This window comes from Anoplopoma fimbria, chromosome 24 (genome assembly GCF_027596085.1).
Source record: "Anoplopoma fimbria isolate UVic2021 breed Golden Eagle Sablefish chromosome 24, Afim_UVic_2022, whole genome shotgun sequence".
NCBI classification, from domain to species: Eukaryota; Metazoa; Chordata; class Actinopteri; order Perciformes; family Anoplopomatidae; genus Anoplopoma; species Anoplopoma fimbria.
Window position 1 is genome coordinate 17,662,996 of NC_072472.1, and position 16,100 is coordinate 17,679,095.

A 16,100-nucleotide genomic window follows, 5' to 3' on the forward strand; every position below is an offset into this window, starting at 1 on the left:
CCTCTCCACAGTGGCGCAGCTCCCCTCCTCCCTCCACGCCCATTCCTCTCCTCCTTATCCCTCCATGGCGATGTCAGTGTCGGGTCTGGGAGCTAACAGACGTCCAGCACATTAAATCATGTCGAGAATTAAGGATTTAGGACACATAACAGTCATATAAAATACACAGGCTGTGTATTCACCAGTCATTCATTCATATGCATATATATGAATTGCTGTGCAGCACATGGCTAAAAAAAGAAAAAAAAAAAATCAACGATGAAGATGGAAATAAAACCCGAAGATGTAGCTGAAACATTTCATTTAGCGGTGTTAAATTAGTCTGGACTCCCTGTTGATCATTAGGGCAAGGTCAGGGATAAGCTACAGAATATTCAACACCACCACCTTCCCCAAAATGGAAGATTTCCAATGCAAAGTCGTGGTCGCATCCATGGACACATGTGTGGGGACCGGCTTGTGTTTGTCTTCCTTTGTCTGTGCTGGAGTCGGAATGACGGTTCATTTTGCCGGTAGCGGTTCTGCAGCGCAGACATACCGCATGGCGAGCATTTGGGCTAGGCGCAGAAAGAGAGAAAGCATTGCACTGACAATCACAACCTTCCCTCCACATGGATCACTGTCAGTAGACCTCAGACTGTCAGGTCACATAATCGTATGTGATGCCCGTGGTGGTCCCCATAAAGCAGAGGTCTCATTTCCTCTCTATGGAATATATCCCGAAGAGAAACATAGGGTTATATATATGGGCATGTGGGGAAAAAAAAAAAAAAAGAGGCTGATAGGGTGTTGAATACAGCCTGGATTTAATAAATATACTGAGGCTATATTAATCAGCATAAATGATGGAGGACTGGGCTGCTTGGATTTGTCACAGGAAGACCCAGCCTGAAATTACTAGTGTTTTCTGTTTACACTTATTGTATATTTTCACTCTTCAAGAAAACGCAACAATTACCCTTTTTTTTAATTTATTTATTCTCTTTATCTGAATGTCTAGGAATTCACTTCCCGAACCAGTTGGTGGTTAAACCTCAAGAAAACACATGACAAAATAAGGGTATGTACAAGCAAGTGTCCACATTGATGGTGTGCCACAGTTTGCATTTTCTCCTAGGTGAACTTGAAGATTTGAATTGCCTTTGGGTGAAAATGTCATTGTGTAATTGACATTTGCAATTACACACTGACTGATTGCAATTGTTCTTTTTGTTCTTTCCTGACCAGTTTCCAAATGCTTCCAAATGTGCCTTCTCTCTTTCTCCTAGACCCAAGCTTGAACCAGAAATGTTATCTTGTCTGCTCTTGTCTGGACCTCCATTCAATGCATGGTTGAGTGTTGTTTGCACATTTTTAATCTACAGCTTTGTGTGTTTATGTCATTTCATTTTTTTCCCTTGGCATTGAGGTGGTATTCCCCTAAATGTATCCAGGTCCAGTAGCTCCGAGTATATTGTCTCTATATTTTACCTTTGGCACCACCAGTTATTTTTTATTTTTTTATTGTTGCCTAAATAGATTGTTTTGGACTTTTTAAGCCAATTTTAGTAGCGGTGTATTGATGGAAAGTGTGAGTGGTTGAATATTAACATATATTAGTGTTGATTAAACATCAATGGGAAAAGTTTAGATAGAGCCCACGTGCAACAATCTGCTTTGTTGTTGTCCAGTGTGCCATTTTATAAATTGGTTAATGTCTAGTTAACCCTGTAGAGAGAAAGTAGAAACAACTCATTACAAAGCAGTTCTGAGACATTTTATATCTTCCACTAAAGCGTTAATGGGAGTGAAGTTCTCAAAGATGGTGTCATCGACAGGCTCTAAGTGCACACCAGCCAGGAATGAGCGGCATCAGCCAAAGAATCACTTCAGCACCACGGACAGCTCCTCGGGCTCAGTCTGGGTGAGCTGACAGTATGAAGGCTTTATGTAGCAACAACAACCCACTTTGTATCTGGATACATCAAAGCACATTTGTATAATCACAGGCTACATATGCATTTGACCTGGTTTGGATCTTTGGATGTAAAATAGTAATCCAATTAAACTCATCCATGGATCTAGTGAATTTGTAGTCTTAGCTTACTCCAATATTAATTAAGATCATATTGTAATTTACTTATGTCAAAGCCAGAGGTTGAGGCCATTTGGGTCACAATCCCTTATTTGCTAAGATTAAAATGTAATCTATATCTGGCTGTATTAGTTAGATGAGGATAATCTCATGTTGCTGCATTTATACATGCACACAACAAGGAATGTGACTGATGCTCCCACAAACAGGGAGTAAAGGAAATCTATGGTAACACTGTCTATGACACTCATGTCTATAATGCATTATAAACATACTCTCAAGGTTAATGGTCAATTTACTAGTACTTGTATAGCTCTTTTCTAGTCTTACGATCACACAAAGCACTTGTGTATTTCATATAGTGGCCATTATAAGCAATCATACATATCCATAATGCTTTATAACAACTATCATAACTTATTATGAAGCATTTTATGATGACTTATCAGTGAATTATAATAATACTTCAGAATTGCTCTTCACTCACTGACTTATTCTTTTTTTTGCAAGGATCAATATGTATTATAAATATAGTACATCTAATCTTTTGAATGCCTTATAATCACTGTTATAATACATTATAATATGATATAAGGTAATCTAATTGGTCATTGTTCTACTCTTGCTCTAAATAAAGTAAAAAAAACATTAATTCTATGCAAGAACAACACACAACATTGTAAACATTGTAAAATGTAATTTTAATATTTTTCTTTCTTTACTTATATCTGAATAAATATCTGTTTGTGTATTATGTTTATCTCCAAAACTGGGATTGTAATGGAAACATTGTAGGAGCAAGTGAGTCATACAAAATGAGACTAAACAGGGATTGCTAGGTCAGTAACCACGGCTCTCTTGTGTAAAATTTGGGATAGAGCCTAGAGATAACAACGATCAGGCAGCGACTTAATTAGCAGCTATTGCTGCATGTACCAAAAAAGGAAACTGGAAGGATACCACTGATTACCCCACACTCATAGCTGTTTAGCTCAGTGACAAGGAACAGTAGCCCTAAACTGTGTCTTGGTAGGAGCAACAAACCGACTAAAGATTACAGATCATTACCACCATTTCACTGTGAGAGAAGAGCTACAGTATTTTGGCTGAAGCTAAGGGAGTCTGGGAAATCCGTCCAAAACAGACGAGCAAAGTCGGTCATCACAGCTGGCAGGGCAAGGCTGTCCTGATAGCCTTGAGCAGAATAGATTACTGGCTGAATACATCTAATGGAGGAGGGCCATGATGGCTGCTTTGACTCTATACAGAGTCAGCTCAACCAATATTAGATGTTGTTATAATAAAAAAAATGGTTTTATAAAATATTTTCTCACCAAAAACACATGATTAATACATGCAAATACAAAAAAAACGAAAAGAAAATATCTATGATATCAGAAAAATTGGATTTTCATTTACACAATATGCATTCCCATTCAAATATGCATTGTTCACCTGCCTGGTTATAGGAACCATTTTGGATTTGTTGCATAAGATGAAATTGTGTTTCCATAGCAACAACAATTTGATGAATGTTTCTGTGCCAGCAGTGCTCAACATTCTAAATTTGATGTACTGTCTCCACACAAAACGATGGTTATTTAAACGCCAACATAATGAAAAGTCTATGGAAGCCACGTTAGGCATGCCAAAGAAGAAAACACTGTGATATTCCTTTGCAACTTACATTCTTAATTAAAATATGCAATTCATTTCAAGAGTTAAGTTATTGGGCAACGGACAGAGTTGTGATTTCAAAGATAGCTGTGGTGTCCTTGAGCAAGTCTGTAACTGTCTGTCTGCCTGTCCATCTGTCCTTCGCACGAGATAGTGATTGTCTAAATGCTCTTGCAGTGTTGATATGAATTTGTTTCAACTTTATGTACATTTTTGGACAGACATTTGGACAAAATGTTGAGTATCTGTGCTGGATTCCAGCTTTCATGCAGTGAGCTGAAACAACCAACACAGAATGGCCAACGCAAACTAGTGCAGCAGTGACCCCTTGGCAAGGGCAGCCACACATAAAATAAACCTGCCACAGGCATCACTCAAGATGGAGCCTAAATCTCACTGCACTTAACTCCATCAGTGGGCTACTCCATCAGCCTGGCTGATGGAGGGGAGACTAGTTCCACAGTGAATGTGTAGCCTGTTTCTTATTCATGTATACACTTACATATATAAATATTACAATAATGTAAGACATAAATTCTCTCTAATCTACAGCAGCATTTGCCTCATCAAAACAAGTTCTAACTGGTGTAAGATGAAGGCAACAAGACAGATGTTGTCCGTGGAGATCCAGTGTATAAAATCACAGACTTTGCAGATGCTGTAATAGATTTGTATATTCCTGTCTTGTCCGGCGTGCGTTTCTAAATCAGAGCGACAACCTGTTCATATCCATTTCTGCGGCGATGCAATAACTGCTTTATCTTTTCACACAGCCCAGTCACAATAATAATACAAATCACACATCAGTTGTCCCTCTGACTTCTGCTCAAGCAGCGTAGCACTGGACACTGGCTTAAAACCTCTTTACTTTATCGTTCCAGCTTTGGTCAGAACCGAGGCTCTAGGTGTTAAGAATCATGACCCTATTGAGCACGGGGGCCCAGCCAGGGTATCTTCTCTGCTGATCCGACTCACTCATACAAATGGGTCAAGCGTCCGCAGCCTGTCTCACACTGACTGGTTTTGTTCAATTTTGCTTGCAACATGGTTTTAACAAACAAAACAACACTTGTGATTAGCAAAGGTGAAGGTGTATGGATTTAGTGGAATTTCACCCCAAAACTCATAAAGACATCTAGAAGAAGCTTGTAATATTACAGCGGTTCCTCTGTGTTTTATTCTGCAAGTGCAGCGGTTTTGAGTGTAAAATGAATTGTGCATTTGCAGACAGTTGGACTGATGAACTTGTCTAGATGGCAAAGTTGCTCTGACATGGCCTAATTATGTCAGAACTTTAGAATCTATTCCCAAATAATCCAAATGACATGTGCAATAATAGCTGGTTTGCACTGATTATGATAGTCCCCAAAGCCTAAAGCACAGACAGAGGGCACTAGAGAACAAATACTGCTGCATGCCAAAGCTTGAACTGGCTGTTGCCATCTCCAGCTTTAAGCAAGGAATTTGCCACCAAATACTGCTATTTAGGACTAAACCAACATTACATTGTTGAAGTAATATATAAGCAGTCTAGTCAATGTTGGAAAGTGTGTTTTTGCAAAAACATACATTGAAACTGATTACATACATTGAAACTGATTATTATAGTACAAAATTGACTTTTATATCTAGATAGGATTGAACAAATCCACATAATCTGGTTAAAATATGCTTAAGCAGCTTTCACCCATCTCTGAAAACCATTTTAATATTCTAATCCCGTACTCAATAGTGAAACACACTTACTCGATCAATACGCTGCTCTCTGCAAGTCCAGCTCTATGCGAACAAAAGCAGCTCTCTAATTGTGAAGGAAGGAACTTTTAAGAGTGATTTATGATGAGGCAGAAAGACTAGAAATGAAAGCACTGCAGCACTACATAAAGAGATCCTGATGATGTATAGTGGTTTGTCTATTTGCTTACCTTTTCCAGACCACAAATCATCAATCGATGAAGCTGGTACTGCTTTGCTGTGGAGAGGAAAAAGTTATCCAGTTTGGCTGCTTTTCTCTGATTGATGCACAGTTTATAAGTGCACCGTGGAAACACTCAAGATCTACATTAACTGCCCTGTCACTCAACAAAAACAGTGTTGGTGGTCAGTAAACTCCAAATCCATTCCCCTCTTGAAATACATATAAAGACAGTATTTACAACATCAGTTCATTGATTTATTTTAGAATGGCCTTTTTCTTTTCACGGCCATGTCCGGACTAGATTTTAGCCTCTGACAGCTCACCAGTCCATCATAGGACCAACACATGGAGGTTTCAGTACACCTGACCTGCATATCTCCGGACTGCGAAAGGAAACCTCAGCCTGAGTTGCCATTAAATGTCACACCATTTGTATGATTTGAAGTGCTGAACAAATCAGAGATTTGGGTAGCTTTTGACAGCTGCCCTACATACTAGTCTTACCTGTAATAGTGTATAGAAAAATACCTGAAATAATCTGTGGGGGAAAAAAATTAAAGTATGCCCTGTAAACACATATACGGTCAAGTAAACAGTGTATTAAAAAGTAGAATTTTGCAGCCCAGTGTCCTGGTTTATAGCAGCTGGGTTGCACAACACTGAGCTCAGCACACATGAATGTAGCCAGAGGTCCACTGCTTTATTTCCTTTAACCTACTTCCAATTCTTTAAAAGCACAAGTTTCCAGCAGACCTTAAGGCCTGAATATAGTTGTTCCAGTGTTGCAAAGTGCTGGTGAGACGAGTGGCATCCATTGGTTTACAACCTATCCAACATACTGTATGATATAGCTATTTTTAATTTCAAGTGAAACAGAGATATTACTAAAGGAGACAGACTTGGTGCCATTGATTATAATGGGTCTTGCCTCAAATTATACAAATACATGTGGCCCTCACTCAACAGTCTCCTGTAGGACTGCAGACTGAAAGCCCTGTGTGGTCAGAGCAGACTTTAGAGTTTGGCTCTAGGCTTTCACTAATCCTGACAAAGCTATTATTTGTGTGCTTCCTCGATTTTGAGCTGCAGGCACATCGCCTTTATTTAGTTTTCAATTTCCAAGAATTAGTACAGAGCGTTATACAGAGAAACTGGGTCAAAATGTGTGTATGCAAGGGGAATTTTAGAGAGCAAAAGAGTAAGGGTGAAAGAGAGAGAGAGCGTGTCACATTCCAGAAGTCACTTTTGATAACTCTGTTTCATATTTCATCACAGACATAACAGAAAGAGAGATTAAAAAGCTTTATTCAAACTAGCATGATCAGGCAGAACATTTAAGCCAAATAAGCAACATCAAAAGTTTGACAATTAACTAGACTTGAAAAATAAAGCAAGACCATTCTCTCCCATACTGTCTTTGATCCACTAAATGGGATTGGAACTGGATTGAGTTTGATTCAATTCCCGAAGCGTACTGTACAATCTGACTGGCAAATTGGCAGAGGAAAAGAAAACTGAGCGTGGTACACCGATGGAAAAAAAAAGAACGCACTTTTACTATACCAAGCACGAGCACCTCCTGTGCCATTTGATCACAGTGAATACAGAAGATATCAAAAAAGTCTACTGTATAAAAAACACAAAGTATAAAGCAGTTCAATTTACAGTAAATGCATTTACCGTTTCTCAGTAGAACATGAAACCAAATGGCTGAGCCCTCCATCCAGCAACGCCTTAGCAATTCAAGGTATTTCATCATTGGGTTATTGTCATTTTTGTAATTTGTAATATTGCATGACATGCCATTATTTCATTCATCAACAGTCACGTTTACCTTTAACAATGCAGAAGGCACGCAAGGAGCTCATCATATGTGCAATTCATTAATTCTAGTAACACTGTTGGATTAAACCGGTTCAGGCGTTGATTGCACACATAACATGTACTCCACAGCAAGAGATCCCTCATTAAGTGACATCTTTAGTGCGACAGACAGCTGTGTTTATGTCTGGGAAGCCCTGTGCACCACCAGCACCAGGCAACAGCGGGAGAGGATAAGAGAGATAGAGAGAGGGAGGTTAGATTTCACTGACTCAGAATATGTAGCTTGATACACCTAGAAATATTCTCTCTCTGCTGCATTTGCTGAGTGAATGCTGCGATCACATTTAGATCCGGTGCATATTTCAGAGTGCTGTCATCTGCTTAATACTTCTTATGCACCGCCTATGTGTTCATATTTAGTTTTATCTTGCAGAGTCAGCTCTAGAATACTGCGAACTATAATTAGCACCGTGCTCTCCTTCTCCCAATCCCGTTTCCTTGCCTCACCCAATTAGGCTCTATCATTTAGCACCCTAATAAGTGGTCCTAATGAGCTCCTTGTTTCTGAGAAATGAAAGTCCTGGGCTTCACTAGTAGTGCAACAGCGCTACCTTTTGAGGTCAAGAAAAGTACTCTAGTTTCAATTGTAACGTATATGTACGCTATTAAAACAACATCATATGCACCAAACTACAAATATGCAACACAAAATGCCCTTGAAGAAGCTCACGAAAGCAGCATTAAAAGTTAAATACATAAATATCTATAAAAACATGAATATTCATAAAACAATACCTTGCCTGTACCGTTTACCCCCCTTGTACCATGGCAAAGATCAATACATTTTGATAGTTTAAATCTTTTCAATAAACAGAGTATTTATCATTACAAAATATTTTTTTCAAATTTTCCGCTGTCATTGTATTTTCTTTTAAATTGAACATGATCTTCACTGTGTGTAATGCATGATTGCAGTTAATATTTGGATTGCCAGATGTATCCGCAGGAATTAGATTGCGACGATAATAGCTTATAAATTTGAAAAGAAATACTCTTGTTACATAGAAAGTGGAATGGACATTTGACCCTGTTTGTCATGTTTGAATGTTTTACATGTTGCCCACTTTCACCACACCCTCCATTTTGTGATGTCATAGAGTCTCTGAATGCAAAATTGATGAGGACACACCTCCCCCATTCACCCTTGCTCACTGTAATTCGTGGCTCCACAATACAGCCAGATAACGGTGTGTCCAATCAGATATAACAGCACAGATGTCTATAAGGTATGAACTGTACACCTGATGTTAGTGAGACCTCTCTGACCTCATCTTAATTTCAATAGAACTACAGTATCTACAATCAAATAAAATGAGAAACAATGTATCTCCTATGTTTTTGTTTTTCATTTTCATTTTCTTTTCTTTCATTCTTTTTTTGTCATCATCACACATTCATCACTGTTGAGTACAACAAACATTGTAAAAAAACAAACTATGTCAGATCATTAATTATTTTATCGGCAAGATACTAGTTGACACTGTGACCCTCGCTGAAAAGCAAGAACCATAATACGGTAGAAATTATTACTCAGAAAAGATCAACACCGAGTGCAAAGCCTGAATCAGTGACTTAACCAGCTACAATTCAGCATTTATCAGCTTTTACGGAAGAATCATATTCACCCTGATTCAGACGTGTATTTGTGAATAGGCGTGTTTTCGAGCTCTTGCTTAGAAAAGGTTGCATGATGGCGACTTACGTATGTGTTGAGCTACTGATGGTTTCTAGAACTACAGCACACAGTAAACCCTGGAGAGAAGGCAAATATGTCCACTGAGGAGTTTCAAAGCGTTAAGGTAGGAATGATTTACTACATGAGGAAACTCTAGGAATGTCCAAATATACTGCCGTGAATTACTTCAATCCTATGTCCAAATATTTTTGAATGTTGTAGAACCATGCAGATCCATGCTTAAGAGAGAAAAAAAGGTAGAAAGCTGAGGTGGTTCGTGGTCGATGTTTGTATTCGCTAGAGAGAGAGAGAACAAGTTGGAGAGGAGGGACTGAGGGAGGACAGATGTTTTTTACATCTTCTTTGTGAGTCACAGGGAAGAATTCCAGCCAGAGACTCCCATGAAGAGGTGATTATATCATGGCAGTTCTCTTCTGGGCTCCTGCTGAGAGAGAGAATATAGAATTAGCCCACACAGAAAGTCAACCTGGATATAAACTTCTAGAAAGTCCTCACTCATGCAACAGTGGATCGTGACTGGTTACTGCCACCATCATTGATTTCAATGAAGGGATAAAAAAACAGCTTGTTTCTATAGTTTTTGCTTTCAAATCAGTGTTGTTGAGGATTCAATTTTTTACAATGGAAATCAGACTGACTAAACAGCTAAAATTAAATATGACAAACCCATTAACTATAATAGGGAAGCAAAGGGGTGTAATTAAAGCATGCACACGCAGGCATCACAATTTGCTATTTGGTATTTGGTGGGCCAATATTACAGCTATAGAAGGGAAATAGGCTCCATATTATTATTATGGGCCATAAATTTGAGCTCGTGCAAGGATGCGGAGATGGTTGACGTAGTCTGTGCTCTCAGGTATGTTACATGCTGAGAAACTATTTGGGACAAATCATTCTCTGATCCTTTTTTTTTTCTATTTGTGCCATCCCTGAATCTCCGCCAAGACAGCCAGATGTGCACAACACAGGTCTGACCCACAGCCAATTTCATTCTAATCTCGGCTCTCGGTAAAGCTATCAGCTTTTTCTCACTTGAGAGACTGGCCAATTTAAAATTGTACTGCCCACAATGAGTGTTGGGTTTTTTTTGTGAGGGACAGAGCTTGACCAGGGACAAATGGAAATATTCGATTCTGCTCTCAGGACACTGTGTTCACCAAAGGATTGCACCAAATATTCGCATCAGGAACTGTGACAGTTTATCAAATCAGATTGTTGAGCCAAACCAAGAATGGATACCAAATAGGGGAGGATAGAAAAAATGTCTACACAATCATAGTGGCTCTACAGAATGTAGTTAGCAACCAGCATACCTCCAGTTGTAGAATGGACTTCCTGTCATTTTGAGTACTTAAGAACAGAAGAAAGAGACAAGTTCAGTGGTAGGTGTGAAACTCAGACACTCACACTCACAATACATACACATCCTCTCTCTCATTCTCTCTCTCTCTCTCTCTACACGCATGCACCTGTGCATTTATGCATATTCATGTTGTTGAATCTTTCAGTGGATCACTTCTTTCAGATTAGTCTGCAGGTCCAGCTGCACAAAAAGCAAACAACATCTGGATCGGTTACAATGGTGGCAGTCTCCCGTGTGCAGGAGCGCCGCTGGAGACACCAGAGACCCGCGGCATGATGCATCTGGGTACAGCGGTATCTCTTGTCCTTGAAGAGAACTCCTCCATGTCTGGGCGTCTTTGAAGTACTCCCCCCTTCTTACACACTCAATAGTTATGCTTGGATTTTGTGTTATGCATCTGCAATAAATGACCTACATACTACATAAGACATCGAACAGTGGCACATTTTTCGGTTTGGGGGGGTGTTTGTTTGGCCTAGTTATGCAATGGAAGTGCAGATATTTTGCGCTAGAGATACACTGATAATAATCAGCATGCCTATATTCTGGTAATTTATTTCACAGATTTATTTTTCTGTTGCCTTTGGAAATAGGTACATTATAGTCAATTATATATATAAATATAACAGTGCAGTAGAACGTCTAGGAATAATTTTGGACCTACACTGTCAACCGCAATGACACTTTTACCCGTTCCTGTTTTTATTTGCAGCATATTTGATTTGTACTAAAAAACTTAAATCATAGAAGATATATAAACTAATTTAAATGAGCTTCAACTTCACCAGCTGCAACATTAAAGTGAGTCATGTTAACGCATCAATAATCATAATCCAATGATATATTCTTATTCTGAAATGGACCATTGTGCATGATAAGTATTTACACTTTCTAGTAATTCTAGATGCCGATAGATTTCGTACTTCTATTTAAGGAAACATTTAATTGGAGGACTTTTTCACTTTTAACAGAGTATTTCTTCACTGTGGTTTCATTACTTTTACTTAAGTAACATATCTGCGTACTTCTTCTACCACTGGTGATTTTTCTGTTGTGGGTGTTAGTTGAAATGCATCTAAATGTATGTGCGACGAGAGTTACAGTAATGGGAGAAGTACTCAGATCCTTGACTTAAGTAAAAGTACTGTAAAAATACTTCAGTACATATAAAAGTCCTCCATTCAAATATCAGTACAGGACAGAAGTATTAGCTCTAACATACACTTAAAAGTATACACAATAAAAGTACTTGTTCTGGAGGAAACCTGGCCACTGTTACTGATATTTTTATACTCTATATGATATTATAATATTATTAATACTGATGCATCAATGTGCAGTAGCAGCAGGTCTCTTTGTTTAAAATATTTATTAAAGTTCGTATGAAATAAAATAACCAGAAACATAAAAGACTGATACTTTACACTGTGAAAATGTAATCTAATTTTGTACGTGACCCCTCTTAAATGTATATTTTATATATATATATATATATATAAAACTACAAAATGGTGGTACTGTGGGAATAATACTATAGTAAAGGCACTTCTTTGAACCTGCAAACATTATGACCAGTATAACTAACTTGCATCCACATATACAACAAAACGTTTGTCTGCCTTGGAGTGGAAAAAAAATCATGACATATCAGAACTTTTTATACTACAGTAGGTCCCTGAACACACCAATTAGTTGTCTCATTAACACTTTTTCTTTTTCCCTCTGTGTTGTCTGCAAGCACCCAGCTACTAATTCATTTATACATACCTCCAGTGTGGATGCTCTGGAGTCTGTGGTCTCACTCGGCCCTATGCTCCTGGGTATACTGGACACAAAATACCCAGCTCCTTTTGGAATTATGGGTTGTCTCACCACCACTTTGCCTTTCCTGGTCTCGGCGAGGAACAAACTGTACCAGTAGGCATCGCTGGAGATCAGGGTGGAATCTGCGATGGTGGAGCTTCTCTGGCTGATCACGCTGTTCCTGCTGACCACGCTGTTTCTGTTGGCGGGGGGCATCTTGAAGGCCTTTGGCTTTGGTTTTTGACACTTCAGCACAATGATAACCAGGATGGTTATCAGTAGCAGGAATGACACAGCCCCTAATCCGATTACTAAGTACAGGTTCAGGTCTGTGAAGACGTCATACTCTAGCGGCAGCTCTGTGGTCTCTGAGAAGGACATGACGTGTTCCACTGTTGATATCTTGATGGTGACCGTGGCGGAGAGGGCGGGCTGGCCGTTGTCTTTGGCGACAATCACCAGCCGCTGCTGTCTCGGGTCTCTGTAACTGAACATCCTTGTGGTCCGGATCTCACCGTTGTACTGATCCAGGCTGAACAGGGTTGCGTCGCTGACCTGCAGGAGCTGATATGTGACCCTTGCGTTCTGCTCGGAGTCGGCGTCGATGGCGATCACTTTGGCGATCAAGTGCCCCTTATCCGTGGACCTCGGTATCACCTCCTCTACCACGGAGCCCTGCGCCCGCCAAGGTGACACTATGAGAGGGGTGTTGTCGTTCTGGTCCAGGATGATGATGTGAACTGTCACATTACTGCTCAGCGGTGGCACGCCAGAGTCTCTAGCCTCGATGTGGAAGAGGAAATCCCTCTCCCTCTCATAGTCAAAGGTCTTCAGGGCATAAAGATCACCATTCTCAGGGTTGATGGAGAACAGCATTGACATTGACGTGTTAACAATCTCTTTCTCCATTATGAAATAGACCAAGTACTGGTTCTCGTTGAGATCGGGGTCAAACGCACTAAGAGATGTCAATAACGCCCCTGGTAGATTGTTCTCCACGACGTGGATTGTGTAGAAGGACTGGGAGAAGGCGGGCGCGTTGTCGTTGACGTCCAGGATCTCCAAAGTGATGGTTTCGTTTTCAGATAAGGGTGGCGAACCTTTGTCCCTCACCCTCAGTGTGATGTCATATTTGCTTATGATCTCTCTGTCCAGTGGCTTTGAGACCAGCAGCTCAAAGTAACCCTCTGAGGATCTGTTCAGGAGGAACGGTAAAGATTCTTGCCGATTCAACTTGAGCTCCACTTGCCCGTTGGCTCCAGAGTCCCTGTCGCTGACGCTGACCACCGCTATCAGCGTCCCCACGGAGACGTCCTCAGTCAGTGAACTTTTCACAGACTTTATGGTCACCTCGGGGTAGTTGTCATTCAGATCTGTGACGTACACCATGACTTTACAGTGTCCCGTCTTGGGGTTCACCCCCCTGTCCTGGGCCTGTATGTGCATCTCAAAGCTCTGGCTCTCCTCATAGTCGATCACCCCCTTCACCTTGATCTCACCTGTGTTCGGATCTAGCGAGAAGAGCTCTTGGGTCTTCTCCGAGGTGTACAGTGTATAAGAATACACTAGCTGAGCGTTTGTGCCTTCATCCAAGTCTGTTGCGTTTAAGGTCATGACCACCGTGCCCGCAGCCGCGTTCTCAGAGACATTGACTGCGAATACCGGCTGACTAAAGAGGGGGGCGTTGTCATTGATGTCCAGCACGTTAATAACGATGCTGGCTGTGCCGGAGCGGGGAGGCACCCCTCCATCCACAGCCGTTAAAATCAAATTATGAACCGTGTGCTCCTCCCGGTCCAACTGACCGTTCAGCACCAAATCGACATATTTGGAGCCATCGCTGCCAGTTTGTATATCGATGTTGAAGTACTTGCTTTCGCTGAGATAGTAGGTCTTGATGGAGTTCGCCCCCACATCCGCATCCACGGCGTTTGTCAATGAAAAGCGCTCACCGGGAGGGGTTGCCTCCGAGATGTCCAAGTGCATTGTCCTCCTGCGGAACACGGGCGCGTTGTCGTTTATGTCCATGATTTCTAACTCGAGGTTGAAGATGCGAATGGGGTTCTCTAGTATGACATCCATTTTCAGAAAGCACGAGGTCGCTTTGGTCATGCAAATGCTCTCCCGGTCGATCTTCTCGCGGATCACCAGCTCTCCGGTTTCTTTGTTGATGTCAAGGTAATTCTTGCTGTGAATGACATCGAGCTTCGCGCTGCGCTGCACCAAACTGCGAACGTCCAGAGCCAGATCTGTGGCCAGGTTGGCAACAAAGGAGCCCTCCTCCATCTCCTCCGGGATCGAGTACCGGGTGATGGAGAGCGCGCACCCCCACAGTGCAATGAATGTAAAAACCGTCGCGGTACAATGTGTCCGTACTGGTGCAACGACAAGCGCCATCGTCGGTGGTATTGTATGAATCTCCAAGTGAAAACGGATCCGTCCTCGCGGTCAGGCCGGTGTCATTCTTGCCGGTTGTAGCTGCAGCTGCAGTAGGCCATGCACGGTTACAGTACCGCTGGAGGAGCTGGGCTCTCTCAGCACTGCTCTGCAGGGGCGTAGGCAGCATCTGTGTGGGCTGCCGGGGCGGCCTCACTGAGACGGGGGGGGGGGGGGAGTGGTTAGCCTAAATTCAAAGTAAATATTATTTAAGAAATGTTATATAATTATATATAACATTACATAATATTGTCCAACTATACAAAGCAGCCTGAGATTATTATATATACCGTATTTTCCGCACTATAAGGCGCACTTAAAAGCCTTTAATTTTCTCAAAAAACGACAGTGCGCCTTATAATCCGGAGCGCCTTATATATGGATTAATTCTGGTTGTGCTTACTGACCTCCAAGCGGTTTTGTGTGGTACACGGCGCTCTGTCAAAATGTTTTAGTACGACTTTGGTAAACTACAAAGCCGCACCGCTTGCAGCATTACGGCTACCGTAGTCAGGAGCGTCGCGGAGTAATACATACTGTGCTTCACCATAATATTACAGTGTGTGTGTATAAGGACCCCAAAATGGCTCCTGTCAAGAGACACGCTTACGACGCGGATTTCAAACTCAAGGCTATCAGTCACGCAGTAGAACATGGGAATAGAGCAGCTGCGAGAGAATTCAACGTTAATGAATCAATGGTACGGAAGTGGAGGAAGTTTGACTGACTGACTATAGTCTATAGTCTATAGTCTGGTGCGCCTTATATATGAAAAAAGATCGAAAATAGACCATTCATTGACAGTGCGCCTTATAATCCAGTGCGCCCTATAGTGCGGAAAATACGGTATATATATATATATATGTATACAGTACCAGTCAAACGTTTGGACACACCTTCTCATTCAATGGTTTTTCTTTATTTTTATTTTTATTTTTTTCTACACTGTAGATTAATATTGAAGACATCCAAACTATGATGGAACACATATGGAATTATGTGGTAAACAAACAAATGCTCAACAAACCAGAATATGTTTTATATTTTAGATTCTTCAAAGTAGTTGAATGAGAAGGTGTGTCCAAACTTTTGACTGGTACTGTATAAAAAAAATAACCCTCATGATTACAAAGTAAAATTCCAATAAATTTCCTTGGACAGGTTTAATGTATCTCGCCTGGTAGACCCACACTATGATGGTCAAGATATAGATGTGGTTCAAATGATAAATGGGTTTATTCATTTG

General features: G+C 40.8%; 1 protein-coding gene across 1 annotated transcript; it reads right to left on the reverse strand.

Moving 5' to 3' along the window:
- Window positions 1-6,962: 6,962 nt before the first annotated feature.
- LOC129113567 (protocadherin alpha-C2-like) lies at window positions 6,963-14,815 on the reverse strand. The gene is made up of 2 exons (XM_054625947.1): window positions 12,383-14,815; window positions 6,963-9,673 (listed from the first exon to the last, which is right to left on the reverse strand). Exons 1-2 carry the CDS (start codon window positions 14,813-14,815, stop codon window positions 9,647-9,649), a joined length of 2,460 nt encoding a protein of 819 aa, XP_054481922.1. The 3' UTR covers window positions 6,963-9,646.
- Window positions 14,816-16,100: the final 1,285 nt, after the last annotated feature.